Below are 19,011 nucleotides of genomic sequence, written 5' to 3'. Positions count from 1 at the left end.
GACTGGTTGTCGTAGCAATATAGCATTACTTTTATTTCTTAAATAACTTTTTTGCAAAACAGTTTAAGACTCACAAGAAGTTGCAAAAATAGTACAGATTCTGTGTATCCTTCACCCAGTTGCCTTAATAATCATCTCTTACACAATCATGGTATATTGTCAAAACCAGAAAACTGACATTGGCAAGATACTCTTGACTCAGAGAGCTTACTCAGATTTGACCAGTTATCTTTTTTTCTCCCTAAACAAATATAATGCTTTGGAATTATTAGATCATTTTATTTTTCCAATGTTACAATGCTAAAAAGTCTCAGTTTTTGCAACAAAATCTTCCATTCTTTACTATAAAATATTTAACTGACGGTGTTATTTGAGTGAAGACTGAGTAGGTTTTATATTTATACAAATCACTTTAATTTTGATATTAAAAGGCAAAGATTTTATTTTAAATTTCTAGGCTATACAATATTTGTAGCCAAGAGAATAATTTATGAAATGACAACTTTAAAAATTAATCTGAGTCACTGTTTGATAACAGTGTTTGGGCCTGGCTCCTGGACCTACTGGTGCTGTAAACTGAGTGACCTCATTTTAGATGAGTTACGTGATCTCTTTGGTTCTTAATTACTTGATTGCAAAATAAGGAAATTAGACTACATGACTTCTGAAATTTTTTTCAGCTAAAAAAACCCCTATGGGACCCCCATGTCAAAAGTATCATATAGAGATTGTTATAGAAAGCATAAGATGGTTTTATGAAAAACAGACAAAACAAAAACAAAGACCAAACCCTAGAGTTAAAGCGAAAAGGGAAAAATACCTTGTATTCACCTAAAAGTTATGGAAAGAGTACAAAAGAACATTTGAGGACAGCATCCCTGTGGAGGATGAGGGCCACCTGCCCGCAGGTGGTCCTGAAGAGCAGACATGGTCTGAATTCCCCACAAATCACTAAACTTGTGTGACATTCGGACCATCCCAAGCCTCAGTTTCCCCATCTGTAAAAGGATGATGGACCCTGTTGGTGGGGCTCTGAGGAGGAAAAGGGATATGACAGGTAAAGCGCATGACAGAGTCTTGTCCCATGAACGTTACCAGAGCCCCTGAGTGTCAGGTGTGAGTGGGAATGGAGCGTATATTGCGTTAGATGGTATGAATGGAGTGCGGGTCCGCCTGCCTCTGACAGTGTGCTTAGCTTAAGCGGGGAGCCGCCACTTCCGGAGGACAAGTTATGGGGCTTAGATGTGGTTGTCACCTTGGGCACTTGTGAACTGAGAAGGGGGACAGGGTTTCCCCTGTGATGCGGATGAGAGACCCCTGGTCTCAGTGGGGGGATCTGAACCGGCAGAAATGAAGAACACTAATTAGAGAGCATTCTATTCTGTTTTTAGGAAAAATAGATATGTCCCACATACTTTGTATCTCACTGTAAATTTGGGAATAGAATTTAGACTCTGAATTTCAGTCTAAGACATCTTACTATGAAAATGAAACAAAGATTTATTATTCTCTCTCCATCTTGCTGCTCATACTAGTTTCTTATCTACAAATGCCTTCTCTTCCGCCTGGCCTTTTCTCCTGCTATTTATAGCCATGTCTCAAACATAGCCTTCCAATTGTGATACTCAAGATAAATGGGAAAATCATCTAGACCACAATCAATTCAATACAAAGATAGAAAAAAATTAATTAATTCAATAAAAAGACAGAAATATTTGTATGTACTCCTGTCCAGCAGCCATATAACATTGCTATGTACATCAAAATTTCCTAGTGGGTATTCTTGTTCTCCTTATATTATTTCTTTGGGCCATATTTTTTAAAGTTTTCATTTTGAATTTTTCAAAGAGCTTTCACCTTTTCATGTTTAAGACATAGCTTTAAAATCTCACAACATCGAATATTCTGTCTGCCAGCATTCTACCACCTGCATTAGAAAACCAGTGGTAATATATACATATATATACAAACTGCACGAAAATTGACCTGGATTACTGTAATTTATACATTTTATTTTTGTATTTACAGGAAAAGAGAACTTGAACTCATTGCATTTTACAGCCAGGAAATGGTCTAAATTATCTTAATTTCATTGTACTTTTAGAAATAATTTATTGGCTCAACCAGAACTAGAAACTACTCTTTGACTCCAGTATAGACTGGGAAAGTAGTCATTTGTAATGTGAAAAATACAAACAAAAATTAATTCCGAAAGGAAAGTAATCTACAAGTAGAACGCCTTTAAGCCATGACATCAGCTAAGGACTCAAAGCCCCTTGGTGTTACTCTGCTAACCCGGGGCTCATCTCTCCAGACCACCTTTCATGCATAGACAGACTCTGGAAATCATTCATTGCCGACAGCGTTACAGCATCTGTTTGTGCCTGGGGTACAATAAAGAATTCTTACGGAGACGTATGTTATTTTACAAAACCAAGATTGCACAGAAGGCACTATTAGAGCTGGTCTGTGAATCGTTGTCCCCTGTCTGCAATCAGGTTAAGTGCAGAAATTGGGAGTAAGCACTTAGAAACTTTTATACCGATCCGGCATCGCCATGACATCCAAGTGTGTGACTGGTGGACAGGTCTCCTTGAATAGGATGTAGACCAGTTCCGATGTTGCTGAATTCACCTTGGGGTTGTACGTGTCGTGAGCTGCAGACTATTCGTGCCTAGTAAGACCATATATTGATCTGCAATAGATCAAAACAGACAAATAAATAAACATGTCTCCTTTACCACCAATGGGTTGAGAGGCATTGATATCAAACGTAGTCTTTGACACCTGTTTCTTTTACACAACATGTTGTGAGTATCACTCATTTCAGTAACTATGTCGATAAACCTTATTTTTAGTGAATGTGTTATCCTTCAGTTTTTAAGTTGGATTAATTGAGAGGTCACTCAAGTTTTAATTGGTGCCTGCAAATCTCCTAAGACTGCCTTTTCCCATTTGAAGATGGCATTACTGTGATTTATGTGCAATGGTACTAAGAGTCAGAAACAGTGGATCGCTTTTGAATGCTTTGCCCAGGGGGACCACTATCACACGATAGAAGGTACCTCACTAAAAGACAATTTCATCCAGAATGAGGTCCAGCAGCAGAAACTTCTGGGCAATATTTTAGCAATTAATAGCATAGTGGCCTCTTCACCGAGACTTTCACAAATCCCCAAAGTAATAGATGTTTTAAGAGACTTGGAGACCCACGGGGAATACCGTGTCAATTTGGCACTTCCCAGGCTACACTGACAATAGAAGGATGACCACTGTTTTGCCCTCATACTCCTGTCCCCTTTCCTCTACCTGACATTCCTAAACAGTCGTGGCCTAATTTCCACTCCACCTCAAAGTTACCCTCAACACGGTGCTCTAGATGGCTCCTGACAGACGACAGGAGTGGGACGTAAGAAGAAACCCATTTACCATTCCTGCCCTAAACCATTTGTGATGAAAAGGTTTTCAAGAGAGGTAATGTGCTTCGCCTTGCACTTGTTATAATGGCACAAGCACTGAAAGGAAAGTGGCAGAGGACTTGCTATTGTATATGTTCAGAGAGTAAAATACAAACTCTGAAATCTCTTAGGCTTGACTAGGTTTTTCTACTTTGTCAAAATTCAACTCTGGAATATTTTAGCGCTGTTTAGCGTTTTCCTTCATGGCTACCATCTTCTCCGAAGATGTCTTTAAGTCTAAGATCCTAGATGCTTCAAATATAGAGAGCATCTATTTCCAATGGATAATAGTATCTGTAATATTTGTCCCCCAAACCAGAAACTTTTCTCTAGGGAAGTCCAAATTGTAATCAACTAGCGAGAGAGTGGGTCAGAGAAAGAAATGAACATTGGTCAGTCTAAATCAATGTTAGGGTCCAGCATTCTGCCATATAATAATGGAAGTGCTCTATGGTTTTTTTTTTACTACGTTCACATACTAAGGTAAAAAATAGCTACTCCGTGCCTAATAAGGTAAGAATGAGAGCGTTTCAAATACTCTTACCCATTTGTTAAAAAACAAAAAAGAAAATATGATTCCTACTTTTTCCCCTTAGACCTGAGCACAGGCCACGATTCACTTGCCAAATTTTCTCTCAGCAGATTGTTTTCAGAAGTTTTATTTCTAGATTTATTACAGTATTCCCAAGGAAACTGATCTTTTTTTGTGCTTTATAAACAGCACAAATGTCATTATGACGTCTTTTGGTAACTCAATCTGTGGTGAATAAACCCTAATACCTGGTATATCCATTCCTAAATGCGATAAAAAAAATACTAACTATAAAATTTTAGATGAATAAACCCAAACAACTACCTTTTCAAAAACAGTTAAAGTCAGTATGCTTTACGAAAGCTAAAAGTTGTAGGCCAGTAGATTTTTATTGTTCTTATTCAACAATCATTTATTGGTCATTATGTCCGGACCAGCTCTGTCCAACAGAAATCCCTGTGGTGATGGAAATGTTCTGAATGGACATAGTCCAATATGGTAGCCACCAGCCACATGGGGTTATTGAGCACTTGAAACGTGGCTCAGGAGGAACACAATCTTTCATTTCACTTAATTTTAATTAATTTAAATTTAAATAGCCACATGTGGCTAATGGTACCTTACTGGATAGTGCAGATATAGAATAGATATCAATGTTTTAAGATAGAAAGATGAACATGATTTGGCTTTTCTCCCAAAAATCTACAGAGTAATGGGAAAAATAAAATGCATACATAATTTTACGTAAAAATCCTGATCAAATTTATATGGAACTTAATAATGAGATAAAATTTATATGGAAGAAAAAAGCCCCCAAATTGCCAAGATAACTCTGAACAGGAGGAAGGTGAGGGGAGAGAAGAGGTGAGACTTGTCCCACCAAATACTAAGAATCATCATAGAACTATCATGATTAATAGTAAAATATTGTCATGGAGATAGACAAATAAGCAGTAGAACAGAACGAACAGTCCAGAAGCCTATTTGTGCAGGGTTTTTTTTTTCTTTTTGGCAAGATGCAAAAAGCAGAAGCTATAAAGAAAAATGATACATTTTACTAACTATCAGAATTTAAACTTTTTGTAGTCACCAAGACAACATAAATACAGTTAAAAGACAAGCCACAGACTAAGGAGATAGAACATATACAGCTGACAAAGGAGCAGAATAAACACATATACAAATAACTTCCCGAAACTTCAGTAAGAGAAAACAAGTAACAAAGAGAACATAGGCAGAGGATATGAGAGGTGATTCGCAAGAGATGAATCTGAAAGATGAATACATGTCAAACGTGCTCAGTTACAGGAAATGAGCTAGATCCATATTTATCAAGGCTAATAGGTCTCAAAAATATAATGTGGGGACTTCCCTGGTGGCGCAGTGGTTAAGAATCCGCCTGCCAATGCAGGGGACGCGGGTTCGAGCCCTGGTCGGTGAAGATCCCACATGTCGCGGAGCAACTAAGCCCGTGCGCCACAACTACTGAGCCTGTGCTCTAGAGCCCGCGAGCCACAACTACTGAGCCCACACGGTACAGCTACTGAAGCCCGCGTGCCTAGAGCCTGTGCTCTGCAACAAGAGAAGCCACCGCAATGAGAAGCCCGCGCACTGCAACAAAGACCCAACGTAGCCAAAAATAAATTCATTAAAAAAAAAAATATATATATATATATAATGTGGAGTAAAAAAGAAAAGTGACAGAAAAATAGTATCGTACCATTTGTGCAAACTTCAAAGCACCCCAAGTACTGTAGAGGTTTCCCTCGCTCTCCGAATGTAGAGGTTTTCTATGAAAGCTTTCCTAAGCCAAAATGGCAAAAGGCGAAGAAGCAGTTACCTTAGGACACCCCTTGCTAACAGATGCAGAAAAATAAATTGAAATGAAGCACAGATGCTCACAGATAGTTCAAAGCTACGCCGGCTTGCAGCTGAGATGCTGCATGTAGTTTCTGGAGCAGGAGCTTGGCAGGGCCACTCCTGCTGCTGGGGTGAGCACTGCTTCTATAATGACTTGCCGCAAAACAAGAGGTGAACGCTATTTTCGATTTTCATCTTTTATCATAAAAGTGAAAATCCTCTTTGATTTCTTGCGGTTAGGAAAAACAGGTGCTAATGTAGGTTTTTCATAAAAGTCAAGTGGCATAAGGCAAACTTTTGAAGAGCAAGGGACACCTGTATAGTGTTTGTGTGTAGTACCTAGGTATAAAAAGGATTAAAACATGGAGGAAATGAGTAATGACTTCATGATAACTATACCTGGGCAAGAGGCGGCCTGAATCTTCATCAGAGGGGGCCACACTTTCGCCTTCCTCTCCCCTAGAGCCAAGGGCTTGTACCCACCTGAAGCCCATCCCCGTTCCCATCCTTCTGCCTCACACCAACACGCTGGGATCTGAGATCCCAGGTTTCCCTGCTCAATGGTCCTGAGCCCTCTTCCTGAGCCTGTGTGGCCTTTTCCCCAGGCCCACCTTCTGAAGAAAGGGCCTGGTAGCTGCCCTGGGGAGGAAGGGAGGGGACAAGGGACAGGACCTGAAGGCATATGAAGGAGACTTCAGCTGTGTCTAGGAGTGTTAGTTCTTTATAACAATATACCTAAAACACGATAACATGACATTTGCTAATTCTGGGGAATGGTGGTATTTTTGTACTACTCTCTTTATTAATAGCCAACTTACATATAGCACTTATCATGTTTCAAGTACTGTTTTAAGCAATTTGCATACAAAATGAAAAGGTGTCATTGCTACTCAGTTTTATGGAAAAGGCTAAATAACTTGCCCAAGTCACTCACCATAAAGAGTAGAAGGGGATTTGAACATAGCAGGTCTGGCTCCAAAGTCCATGATCTTAGCAACTGCTCTAGGTCTACTTGTCCAAATGCTCAGATTACTTCATTTAAATAAAAAAAAAAAGGAATTAAAGTTAAAATAGCCTGACAACTGCACTACAAAGAAAAATGTAGTGAAATTCCTTAAGAAGGTTCTTAGATGTGTTAGGAGCACAGACAAGGACGGCAGACATGACTTGGGGAAGAAGGCAGTTTCGGTGGTTGGGGAGGGCTCGGAGGAGGGGATGCGGACTTTTGGCCCAGGCCTTGCTGGGCAGTGGCTGGGAGGGCAGGAGAGTGAAATGCCAGGAAGAGGAAACTTCTTTGTGTGGACAGGCACAGGTTTAGGAAAGTTAAAGAAGGATTTAGGATTAGCAAGTCGTGGTGTTTGGCTGTCACATGGGGGGACAACTTGGTGAGGGACGTAGGTTGGGATCTTGAAAAGGAGGGTGAGAAATGAGTATTTAATTTGGAAACCAAGGCAAGCCCTTGAAGTAAGCACCTCCGAGCTGCTCTGTGGGAAGACAAGGAGGAGTCTTGTCCTCGTCAAGACAAGGAGTCTTGTCTGCCCTTGCTGGGCAGTGGCTGGAAGGACAGCGGCCGCAGGTGAGGACCCCCTAGGGTCACTGCGAACAAAGTTGGTGGAGGAGGAGAGGAGGCCGTGCCTGTGGGGGGCAGGGGAGGAGCGAGGGGTCTGGAAGCATCCAGTTGTTCCACCAATATTTATGGAGCACCTACTATGCACCAGGCACTGTTCTAGGTGGTGGCAATATAGAAATGAACAAAACAAAACTTTCTGTCCTCGTGAAACCTGCCTTCTAGTGGAGGAGGGGGCACAAGTAAGAAAGAGAAGTAAGTTTACTAAACAAAGGAATAAAAATATGCATATGTTAGAGGGTGATAAGCACTTTGGAGACAGATAAAACAGGGAAGGGAGCTGGGGGCTTGCCTGTGTGTGCGTAGGTGTGTACTGGGGGCCGGGGTGGTGGGGAGATAGCCAGGAGGGATGAGCTGAGGGCACCTTTGAGTAAAGGCCTGAGGAGTGCCGGGTGTTGAGATGATATTGAGAATCTGAGTCTTGGGGTGAGGCCATGGTTATCCCAAAAGAGAGGGCAGAGGAGGAGCTGGGTGGGAGGAGGACAGATTGAGTCTGGGGTCCCAGGGGGGCAGTCAATAATACGGACTACACCCTGGAGTGTGAGACATGTACACACAGAAGTCGCTGCTCACCAGGTGACAGATGAGCTTCAGTAGCTGGGTACAAGGATGATAGAACAGTAAGAACTCTCATTCAGTGAGCCCCTAATGTGTGCCCACCTGCCACCAGGTGTTTTATCCTTCCTAGTACCCGGGATCCTTAGGACCTCCCTGCACGGAAGACAGTATTAACTCAGCAAGAAGTAAGAACGACAGTAATAAGAGCTAACACGTGAAAGGGCATACTGTGCGTCGTCAGGCACTTTTCTGGCACTTTATGTGTAATAATTCATTCAATCCTCACAGCAACCCCAGGAAGATATCAGTCTCATTTGACAGATGAGAAGACTGGGCTGGCCCGGTAAGGTGCCCAAGGTCACAGCTGGTGAACCGAGGCAGCCTGGCCCCCGTCCTTGCTCTGGAAGGAGGAAAAGTCAGTCTGCGCTCTACCGGCCTCTCCACCCTCCGAGAAAAGCGAGCTAAGGGTAGAACGCTTTTCGGACGGCTGGGGTGGGGTTCTGGGGAGAAAAGCTGGAGAAATTCTCAGAAGATACGTCTTGAGGGGGGGGAGGCTGGGCCAGGGCAGGGAGGGCGCTGTTAGGAGTGCAGGGTGAACCTTATAGCTGAAGGCTGCAGCCGCGAAGGGGCTTTTAACCCGGCCCGGGGAGGGCATCCGAGTGTGGACGTGGACACAGCAGCCCGGACGCGGACCAGAGGCCAGGACGCCAGATCGCACACAGCTCTGCAGATCTCTGGGAGCGAATAAGGGAGCTAAAAACAACGATGGAAACCAACCAACAAACACCCTTTCTGGGCGATTTCAGGCCGAGAGCGAAGGCCTTGGCTAAAGAAACCTGTAAGGGGCTGAGGTCCGTTCTCACTTTGAACTCCAGGACTCTGAACGAGATGCCTAACACCCCTGTGGGTTGCCCCGCTGCTCTTTTGAAAAAAGTTGGACGCTCTCTGAGATGTCGCCAAAATCTAACCCCGCGTGGTCCTAGCTCTGCAGTGGGTCCACTGCTCTGGGACCCGGCTGCCCGGCCCCAGTGGTGCGCCGGGCGGCTCTGCTCACCCCACGGACGAGAACTGGCGGGGTGGGTGGGTGGGGGGCTCCCGCGGCACGGGCGCGGGACCCGGAGCGCGCGCGTGGTCGGTCCCCCAGGCGGCACCCGGGACCGCCTAGAGACCAAGTCCCATTAGCCTGGGAGTCGCTGGGTGGCCCTGGAACTTTCTTCTCTGGAGCCCGATCCGGGACTGCCCGCAGAACAGGCTGCTGGCAAGGACCGAATGGAGCTCCGCGCCAGGCCGGAGGCTGTGCGCGTCACTCGCAGTCCCGGGCCGGGTCCGCGGCGCGCGGTGGCGCTCCGCCAGGCCTCGCCGCCCGCGCCCCGCCGCGCGCCCACCCCGACCCCGCGGCGGTGCCCCCGGGGAGCGCGGCCCCGACCTCCGCGGGCGCCCCCGGACCGGAAGCGGGTGCGGCGGGCGGGGGCCCCGGGGCCGGAGGAGCGGCGGCCGCTGGCGCGGCGCCCAGGGGCGTGAGGCGGGAGCGCGGGGGAGGCGGCGGGGCGGAGGAGGCGGCCGGCCGGCCCGCGGGTCACTCGGAGGCCCGGGCGGCGGGCGGCAGGACGCGCTCGGGGAGTCGGGCGGGCAAGCGGGCGGCGCGCACAATGCCCTCCTTCGACGAGGCGCTGCAGCGGGCCGGCGAGTTCGGCCGCTTCCAGCGGCGCGTGTTCCTGCTGCTGTGCCTGACGGGCGTCACCTTCGCCTTCCTCTTCGTCGGCGTGGTCTTCCTGGGCAGCCGGCCCGACCACTACTGGTGCCGCGGGCCGAGCGCCGCCGCGCTGGCCGAGCGCTGCGGCTGGAGCCCCGAGGAGGAGTGGAACCGCACGGCGCCCCCCCGCCTCGACCCCGCGCCCTCCGAGCGCCGCGGCGACGGCCGCTGCCAGCGCTACCTCCTGGAGGCGGCCAACGCCAGCGCCGCCGCCCCGGGCGCGCTCAGCTGCGCCGACCCGCTCGCCGCCTTCCCCAACCGCTCGGCGCCGCTCGTGCCGTGCCGGGGGGGCTGGCGGTACGCCCAGGCCCACTCGACCATCGTCAGCGAGGTAAGGGCCCGGGTCCGCGCCGGGCACGCCCGCCCCGCCGCCCGAAAGCCGGCCGGGAGCGGACGGCCCGCGGAGCCCCCGCGGACGCCGGGAGTCGGTGAAGCCGGCCGCCGGCAAGGTCCGCGGAGGCCGGGAGCTGTCGGTTACCTCTGGGGACCGACCGGGTTCATCCCGCGCTTGGAAGCGTGGTGCTGCGTCCTAACTGCCCGGGCAGTGCCTTTGCTTTATCTCCCTCTGCTAGTGAAGCAACGGAGTGGTGCTTCGGTTTAGGTGTGAACGAAAACCGCCCTGGAAGCCAAGTGCTAAGATGCTTCGCACACGCCTCCTGAGGGATCGAAGCATCCTGTACGGTGCTCGTTGTCTCTGAGATGTGTGTGCGCAGTAGTTGGAAATGACGGGTGGACGCGGGTAGAGAACCACAGCGTCTGGGGCGAGCGACGCTGAGCAGGTCCGCGCCGGCTCGTGGTCCCCAGGGGGCGAAGGAAAGGAGAAACCAACGTTTGAAGGCAGCGCCAACTGTCTCTAGTTGCCCAGATGATTATCTGAAATGCAAAAGGACAAAGGTCGAGGCTTTCCCGGGAGCATGATTTTGGCAAAACTGCTTTGGGGCAAAGAGCAACATTTGAGATAAGTTGGGAAAGCCGAGGTTTTGAATTAAAAAAAAAAAAAATTTTTTTTTCCTGCTAATAAAGGACAGGAACGCAGCAGAAGAGGCTGTAAGGCATACATAGTGGACACCCCACTTATTGGGGGGTAGCTGCTGGTGTCGGGTGGGGACAGTACCCACGGTTTTCTGGCCACGTTTGAGCTGGCAGTGCCTTGGGGGTTAGGTGCCCTCACCCTTGGCGGCAGAGCTGTAACTGCGCTGCGCTGGGCTGGCAGTTTGCATCTTCATCTTGGTGAGTTCTGACTTTAGGGACTGCCTCCACTGAGCTTGCAGGGAAGGTATGAGCAGTTTTATTGAACTTTGCTGCAAGCATGGATCGATTTAATTTCTAACAAGTGATTGAATGTGCTCAGGCAAATTGGGAAGGAAAAATGTTTGTCTTTAATTTATTGTCATAAAGAATTTTTAAGCACCTACTTGAATAATGGGGGAAACACTGGCTTCAGGGTTCGCAGTGCCTCTTCTGCCTGTTACTGGTGTTCTTTGGTCTGGTGGTGACCTAGTCTCTCTGAAGCTGGGATTGTAGGTCTTTGAGGTTATGCATGTTCTGTGTGTTAGCACACTGTGTGTGGTTCTCTGCTAAGTGCTTTAGAGATCAAACCCTATGGCAGCCCAGGAAGGCCACGTGTATGTGTGTTTGGGGTACTTTTAATTTCTACCTAATCCGTGGGTCATGATCGGGACTGCTTTATAAACTGTGGTGGTCTTGTTGTTAGGGGTTTCACTCTTGAGATGGATAGGGTGTGGGCTCGGGTGGGAGAGGGTGTTATCACTGGTACTTCCTTTGAGTTGTATCCATTAGGTGGCTGCTTAGTGCTACTTTCCAGGCAAACCAGAAGACGCTGCTTGGAGAGTAGACGCCTGATTTTTGAAGACATAGAGATCTCAGATGAAGAATCAAATGAACACACACTCCAGTGGGGTTTCCATGAGCAAGCATGATCCCTAGACATCAGAGAAGGGAGACATAAAAATCTCTAAGTTAATGTCCAGACAGGTACTTTAAAAGCATTCTGGGGTTCCAGGGTTGTTTCAAGCATTCCAGGGTTATTTCAAAGGAGGGACAGTTGGTCTTATGAAGGTCTAACAGGCACTGTGGAAGGTGGGAGTTCAGGAGACCTGGTCCTGGCACGGTCTCCATCTAGCTGTGTGGCTTGGGTGGATAGCTTAACCCTTCTGGGCTTAGCTTTCTCATCTGTAGTATCAGGGGTTGGATTAAACCCTTTACAGTCCTACCAATGCCATCAGTGTCATCACTGGATGGCTGTTCTCAGTGTGCTCAGAACAATGACAAAAATCTTCAAGGAAAAGTAAAATTCTATTCAGAATGCTCCCTTAAGGCCTCTGACAACTTTTGGAAGTATATTGGAGAGAGAGTTTTTTGTTGTTGTTCTAAATTGTTTGCTTCTTCTGGTTTGTTGTTTTAATGTTTTGATTCTTGAGAAGAAACCCTCCATCTGTTCAGGAAGTTCAGCATCCAGAACAACTCCTTCCCTCTCAGAGTTCTGCACAGCTAATATATTACTGTCTTTGGTTTTGCATATGATCCAATTAGTGTTTGTTCTTTCATATCCTGTCAGCGTGACCCATCTCTGGCTCACACCGTACACCCAGTGTGTTTTCAGAGACTTGAAATCTAACATATGAATCATGGAAAGGGGGTGACTTGGGAGAGTTCAGAACGCGGAAGGGGAGACCAGATTCCAGAATGGCAACATACAGCTGTTATATTTAATCCTTGCGCCATGGCGGGGGAGACAGCATTGTCCCGGCTTTTAGAAGAGGAACCTGAGGCAGGAGATGTGAAGGGACCCACTAGTGTCCCAGACCTTTTTTTTTTTTTTTTTTTAATACTGATGACTTTCCTTTAAGAACATATTTTGATATGTGATATGTTCTCACCTCCTCCACTGCTATCACCATGGTCCATGCTACCATCATCTTTCACTGTTTATTTTATTTTATTTTTTAAATTTTATTTATTTATTTATTTATCTATTTATGGCTGTGTTGGGTCTTCGTCTCCGTGCGAGGGCTTCCTCCAGCTGCGGCAAGTGGGGGCCACTCCTCATCGCGGTGCGCGGGCCCCTCACCATCGCGGCCTCTCTTGTTGCGGAGCACAGGCTCCAGACGCGCAGGCTCAGTAATTGTGGCTCACGGGCCGAGTTGCTCCGCGGCATGTGGGATCTTCCCAGACCAGGGCTCGAACCCGCGTCCCCCGCATTGGCAGGCAGATTCTCAACCACTGCGCCACGAGGGAAGCCCACCAGACCTTTTATGTAGCCAAGGTGGGTTCAGATACGGGGGGTCTTGATTGTGAATCCGTCTCCTTTCCTCCAGGCAGTGCTCTAAGTCCTTGAAACAGGTCCACACAACATGATACCCGATCACTCGCACTTTAGAACCTGCAAGAAATCTAGCTGAACCTTCCTGTTTACTTAGTTACTATCCTGGTCCTCTGGCCAGCGTGTCATTTTATTTCATTTCACAGTCCGGAACACGATCCACTGCAGATGAGGAGGTGGGAACGGCAGTCTGTACTCTCGGTGTGAGTGTTGCGGAACGGGCACTTAAACCTCATCCACCCTTTTTTCATCTTACAAAGAGAAACAGCGCCAAGGAGTTAAGTCAGAAGTCAATGCGAGGTGCAGGGCCGTTTCGGTCCAGCTCTTCCTCTGCTTTCTCCTGCTCAAGGTGATGCAGTGGATTTTTCACCTACATTCAGTGACCTCAGCACAGACTTTCCTAACGTCTGCATCTCAGCCCTATCTGGTTGTCAGACATTGGGCAGAAGAAAGCATGATGTGATGCGGAGAAGTCCAAGCCCTTACCGCCCAAATATTTCAAATCATTGCCCAGGGAGTGAGACTCTGAAATTAATGTTAAGACTTGGAAATGCTTGCTTGTGTACCATGGATGGGGGGGATAAAAGAGCTCCTCTCTCACTAGGAACCAGGCCTCAGAGCACCATTAAAAATAGACCGAATTGCCCTTTCTAGATCATTTTTCTCCCACACACAAGAAATGAAAGTCCATTTGAGGGAAGTGGCTGACCCATTGAAGAAAACAGAGGCTGCTTCCATCTCTGGGGCTGTCGCACTGCTTCTCACGTCTCTGCTTTGCTTCGTGCGTATCCAGCCCCCAACATGAGGCCAGCCCCAGACATTAGTGTCATCAGCCTCTGGTCCTTACCATTTGCTAAGCGTGGAAACACAGTGCCATGAATACTGGAGAAAGGAGTTTAGCCAGGCCCAGGTTTTATTCTGGGCTGAGTCTCTGATTTGCTCTGAGCACTTGAGAAAGATCTTACTTTTCTATTGTTTTTATTTTTAATATTATTTGTGCTTTCCCTGGTTTTTGCTGAATCAACCTCACCAAGAGAACATCTGTTTTATTATTACTTCAAAGGACCAACTATGGTATTGTTCATTTTCTATTTCATTAGTTTGTCCTCTTTTTTCTTTAGTTTGCATTATTTTTTTAAAAATCTATTTTATTGAAGTATAGTTGATTTACAATGTTGTGTTAATTTCTGCTGTACAGCAAAGTGATTCAGTTATACATATATACATTCTTTTTCATATTCTTTTCCATTATGGTTTATCACAGGATATTGAATATAGTTCCCTGTGCTATACAGTAGGACCTTGTTGTTTATCTTCCTGTTTATTATTTGTTCTGGTTTTTTGGATTTACTATGGGTGTGCTTTTTTTCCGATTTAAGTTAGCTGCTTAGCTCAATTCTTTCCTGCCTTTCTTCTTTTCTAGTATAAATGTTTAAAGCTATAGATTTCCTTCTGTGTACTTTTTTTGGACTACACCCAGCAAGTTTTGAAATGCAGGTTTTAATTATTATTCCATTCTCGGTATTTTTAATCCCCATTATTTCCTCTTTTTTTAAAAAAATTAATTAATTAATTTATTTGGTTGCACCGGGTCTTATTTATTTATTTATTTTTATATTTATTTTTTTGGCTGTGTTGGGTCTTCGTTTCTGTGCGAGGGCCTTCTCCAGTTGCGGCAAGCGGGGGCCACTCTTCATCGCGGTGCGCAGGCCTCTCACTATCGTGGCCTCTCTTATTGCGGAGCACAGGCTCCAGACGCGCAGGCTCAGCAGTTGTGGCTCACGGGCCCAGCCGCTCCGTGGCATGTGGGATCCTCCCAGACCAGGGCTCGAACACGTCTCCCCTGCATTAGCAGGCAGACTCTCAACCACTGCGCCACCAGGGAAGCCCTATTTCCTCTTTGACCCATGATTTATTTAGATATTTGTTTAAAATTTTTAAACATACATTGATTTTTTATCTTTTAATTGTTGACTTCTAATTTAACCTTGGAGTGGTAAGAGAACGTGGTCTGAATGATACTGATTCTTTTTTTTTTTTAATAATTATTTGGCTTTATTTTCTAAGTATTCTATTGACCTTTTTATTTTTACCATTTACTTTTTAAGTCTCTCTCTTTTTTTTAATTTTATTTTTGGCTGTGTTGGGTCTTTACTGCTGCTCGCAGGCTTTCTCTAGTTGTGGAGAGCAGGGGCTACTCTTCGTTGTGGTGCGCGGGCCTCTCATTGCAGTGGCTTCTCGTTGCGGAGCATGGGCTGTAGGCGCGCGGGCTTCAGTAGTTGTGGCACGTGGGCTCTAGAATGCAAGCTCAGTAGATGTTGTGCATGGGCTTAGTTGCTCCACAGCATGTGGGATCTTCCCAGACCAGGGATCGAACCCGTGTCGCCTGCATTGGCAGGTGGATTCTTATCCACTGTACCACCAGGGAAGTCCCTGATACTGATTCTTTGAATTTTATTGGAGCTTTCTTTTTGGCCTTCTAGGAGGTCAATTTTTATAAACATTCCATACATGCTTGAGAAGAGTGTGCAGTCTTTAGCTATTGGGTGTAGGGTTTTATAGATGTCCAATATTTGAAGCTTGTCAGTTGTGTTGTTACAATATTCTATATTTTAATTAACTTTCCATCTGCTTGGTCTAGCAAGCATAGAGAGTATTAAAATTTACCATTGTGTTGGGGGGTTTGTCATTTTCTCCCTATATTTCCAGAAGATTTTAAAAGTTATACACATGAGATTGGATGAATGTACATACAAATTTAGAATTTTAAAAAATCTACATAGTGAATTGAACCTTTTATTATAGTGTTGGTACTCTGTCTAAAATCCATGACGTATATTGTCTTGAGGTCTACTTTGTATAATATTATTTAGCTACTCCAACTTTCTTTTGGTTAATATTTGCCTGCTATATCTTTTGTTATCCTTTACTTTCAAACTTCCTATGTTCTAATAATTTAGATGGGTTTCTTATAAAATGCATATAACTTGATTTTGCATTTAACTACTATGCTTAGTCTAGTCACCATTTCTTGTGGTAATTGGTATATGGGGGCTTATTATACCATTGTTTTCTTTGTCTTGTTCCTTTTATGCTTTTTCCCTTCCTTTAAAAAAATGATTTTAAATTTGTTTCTCTTATTCTATTTACTCCTTCCTTTATTTGTTTGGAATTTAGATTTTTTCCCCAGCTTTTCTACATTTTTTTTTTTTTTGGAAGTATAGTCGATTTACAATGTTGTGCTAGTTTCAGGTGTACAGCAAAGTGATTCATTATATATATATTTTTCAGATTCTTTTCCATTATAGATTATTACAAGATATTGAATATAGTTCCCTGTGCTATATAGTAGGTCCTTGTTGTGGAATTTAGATTCTTTATTTCAATTCTTTTAGTGGTTACTCCTGAAATTTTGCTAAGTTTACTTAACAAAACCTAAATTTAATACTCCAACCTCCTCCTAAACAATTTAAGATCTTAAACACTTTCATTCAGTCACTTCTCCTGTATTATAGGCATTAATAGCCAATATTCTAGTTCTGTTCCTTTATTGTTAATTTATGGGTTTTGTGTAAATCATGTATGCTTGGGTTTATACTTACACTTTATCTACTCATTATTCCATACCCTATCTCTTTTCCCCCCTTCCTTTTCATATAGATCGTTAACATTTTTTCTTTAGCGTGTATCTCTAGGTGGTAAATGTTCTCAGTTTTTGTTTATATGGAAATGTCTTTATTTCACCATTATTCTTTAAGATTTTTTTTTGATGTGGACCATTTTTAAAGTCTTTACTGAATTTGTTACAATAGTGCTGCTGTTCTATGTTTTGGTTTTTTGGCTGCGAGGCATGTGGGATCCTAGCTCCCTGACCAGGGATTGAACCTGCATCCCCTTCATTGGAAGGTGAAGTCTTAACCACTGGACTGCCAGGGAAGTCCCCGCTATTATTCTTGAAAGATAGCTGTGCTAGGTAAATAGTTCTATGTTGCCAATTACTTTTCCTTAACCCTTTGAAGATGTTAGTTCTGCCTTGTAGCTCTCATTTTACCTTTGAAAAATTTGTTGTCAGTTTAACTGTCCTTTTCTCTTGGGTTGTGTCTAGGTGGGTATTTCTTTTTTTTTTTTCGTGGGTATTTCTTTTATTTATCCAGCTTGGTGTGCATTGCCTCTAAAGGGTGTCTGACATATAGTAGGCACTCAATAAATAGCTGTTGAATGAACCAGTTGTGTTTCCTTTCAACTGTGAATTTTGGTTCTTTGGTAGGTTCTGGAAAATTCTCAGCCATTATCTTTTCATTTTCTGCTCTCTATTCTTTCCTTCTGAGATTCGATTTGGACATAAGTTGGACCTTCTTTTTCTGTGCTTCATGAGTCTTAACCTCTCTCTCATATTTCTCATTTCAATATCTATACGATGGTTAAGATATTTTTTCAGACCTATCTTCCAGATCACAATGTTTCTATTCAGCAGTATCAAATCTGCTGTTTAATCTATTCATTGAAGTGTTTATTTCAGCAATTATCTTTTTCATTTATCAAAGTTATATTTGTTATCTTTCAGATATCCCTGGTCATTTATTGGTAGTCTCTTATTTTTTGCTCATTCTTGTGTTTCCATTTATCAGTTTCTTTAAGGGTTTTATGTATGATTACTCTATATTTTATATCTGGTAGTTACACTGCCTGAAGCCCTTGGTGTTTTGAATCTCTCATTTGTTATGTGTTTGGCACTTGTTTGTCACGTGTTGGTTGTGAGTTCCCAGCTGGTTGAGTGTCTCTGTGGGAAACCTGGCTGCCTGCAGAGAGGATTTGCACTTGCTTCTGTCTGAGCTTGGACACCCATGATCTGGAATCATTTTCTTCCTTCCAGACTTCCTGGTGCATCTACAACTGCTGAATCTGTCATTGTTGTTTGTTTTTATTAGAGGTGTATGATTTCCCCTTACTTTCTGAAACACGAACAATTCAACAAAGATTGTGTTTTATGCTGAATCTCATTTTTTCAACAAGAGTCCCTCAAAATAACTCGTCCTTTCTGCTGATGACAAAAGTGTATTAATAGTTTCACAGATTTTTTTTAATGGAGTGAAAGCAAGACCTTAATGAGTGAGCAGTCACCCCACTAGGTGTCTGCTACTTGGTGTTGGCAGCAGGATGAACCAGCAGATCCATGCAGTGATGTGTGTATGAACCCCAGAGCCAAAAGGAATGAGACTATGAAAAAGCATCTCCTGCTTCTTTCTGGCAACTGATTTATTAGATTATCAGCTACAGATCAATTGAAATTTATTTAGCATTTGTTATATGCTAGGTGCTGGGCTAGGCTGGTAATACAAAGATAGATAAAATTGCCCGATGAGTTCTGGCAGAGAGACTTGCCCCGAGACAGTAATGTACTGAGAGTGGTGACAGGTGTGGTGAAGGGATGCCTTCTTATGATTGACTGGGGGTGAATCAAAGCAGAATGTGCACTGACCTTGACCTCAGCCCCAGAGGAGAAGGAGGAGTCCAAGAGGAATATATGAGGAAAAGGATGTTCTATTCCCACATTCTCTCATCTTCAACATCATTTATTTGTAGCCATTTTTATCGACTGCCCTCTGGAGCAGTGGTTGATGTGTATTCCTTTGACCCACCCACACAGACATGGAATCAAAAGATCAGGGTGGGGTTCAGGAATCTTCGTTGTTCACAAGCATGTAAAGCCCCTGCAGGTGGTCCCTAGACTACACATGAGGAGTGTGACAAGATCATCACAAGTGGAACAGCCTATGTGTGGGTGAAGCAAGTGCTAGCTCCCCAAACACACCCTGCAGACCTTGGGATGGAAGCATTGTCCCTTTACCCAAGACAGGAGTCCCACATTTTTTTTTAAGA

General features: G+C 44.6%; 1 protein-coding gene and 1 long non-coding RNA gene across 3 annotated transcripts in view; one reads left to right on the top strand and one right to left on the bottom strand.

Moving 5' to 3' along the window:
* Positions 1-1,997: 1,997 nt before the first annotated feature.
* On the bottom strand, positions 1,998-8,250 carry LOC103007991 (uncharacterized). Its single transcript, XR_451327.2, has 3 exons — positions 8,051-8,250; positions 6,785-6,882; positions 1,998-2,695 (listed from the first exon to the last, which is right to left on the bottom strand). It is a non-coding gene; the product is annotated as an uncharacterized LOC103007991 (long non-coding RNA).
* Positions 8,251-9,545: 1,295 nt separating this feature from the next.
* Positions 9,546-19,011, top strand: part of SLC22A3 (solute carrier family 22 member 3) — a 95,766-nt gene continuing 86,300 nt past the window's right edge. Inside the window, exon 1 of one of the 2 annotated variants that reach the window (XM_057527718.1) lies at positions 9,546-10,119. In XM_057527718.1, the coding sequence (XP_057383701.1) occupies positions 9,685-10,119 (435 nt within the window). In that variant the 5' untranslated portion in view covers positions 9,546-9,684. The remainder of the gene's footprint in view (positions 10,120-19,011) is intronic. The other variant, XM_057527717.1, reaches the window with a different exon arrangement.

The sequence above is a fragment of the Balaenoptera acutorostrata genome, chromosome 14, assembly GCF_949987535.1.
Source record: "Balaenoptera acutorostrata chromosome 14, mBalAcu1.1, whole genome shotgun sequence".
In the NCBI taxonomy this organism is placed as follows: Eukaryota; Metazoa; Chordata; class Mammalia; order Artiodactyla; family Balaenopteridae; genus Balaenoptera; species Balaenoptera acutorostrata.
Note: the sequence above shows the minus strand (reverse complement) of the source record. Positions and strands in the feature narration are given on the sequence as shown.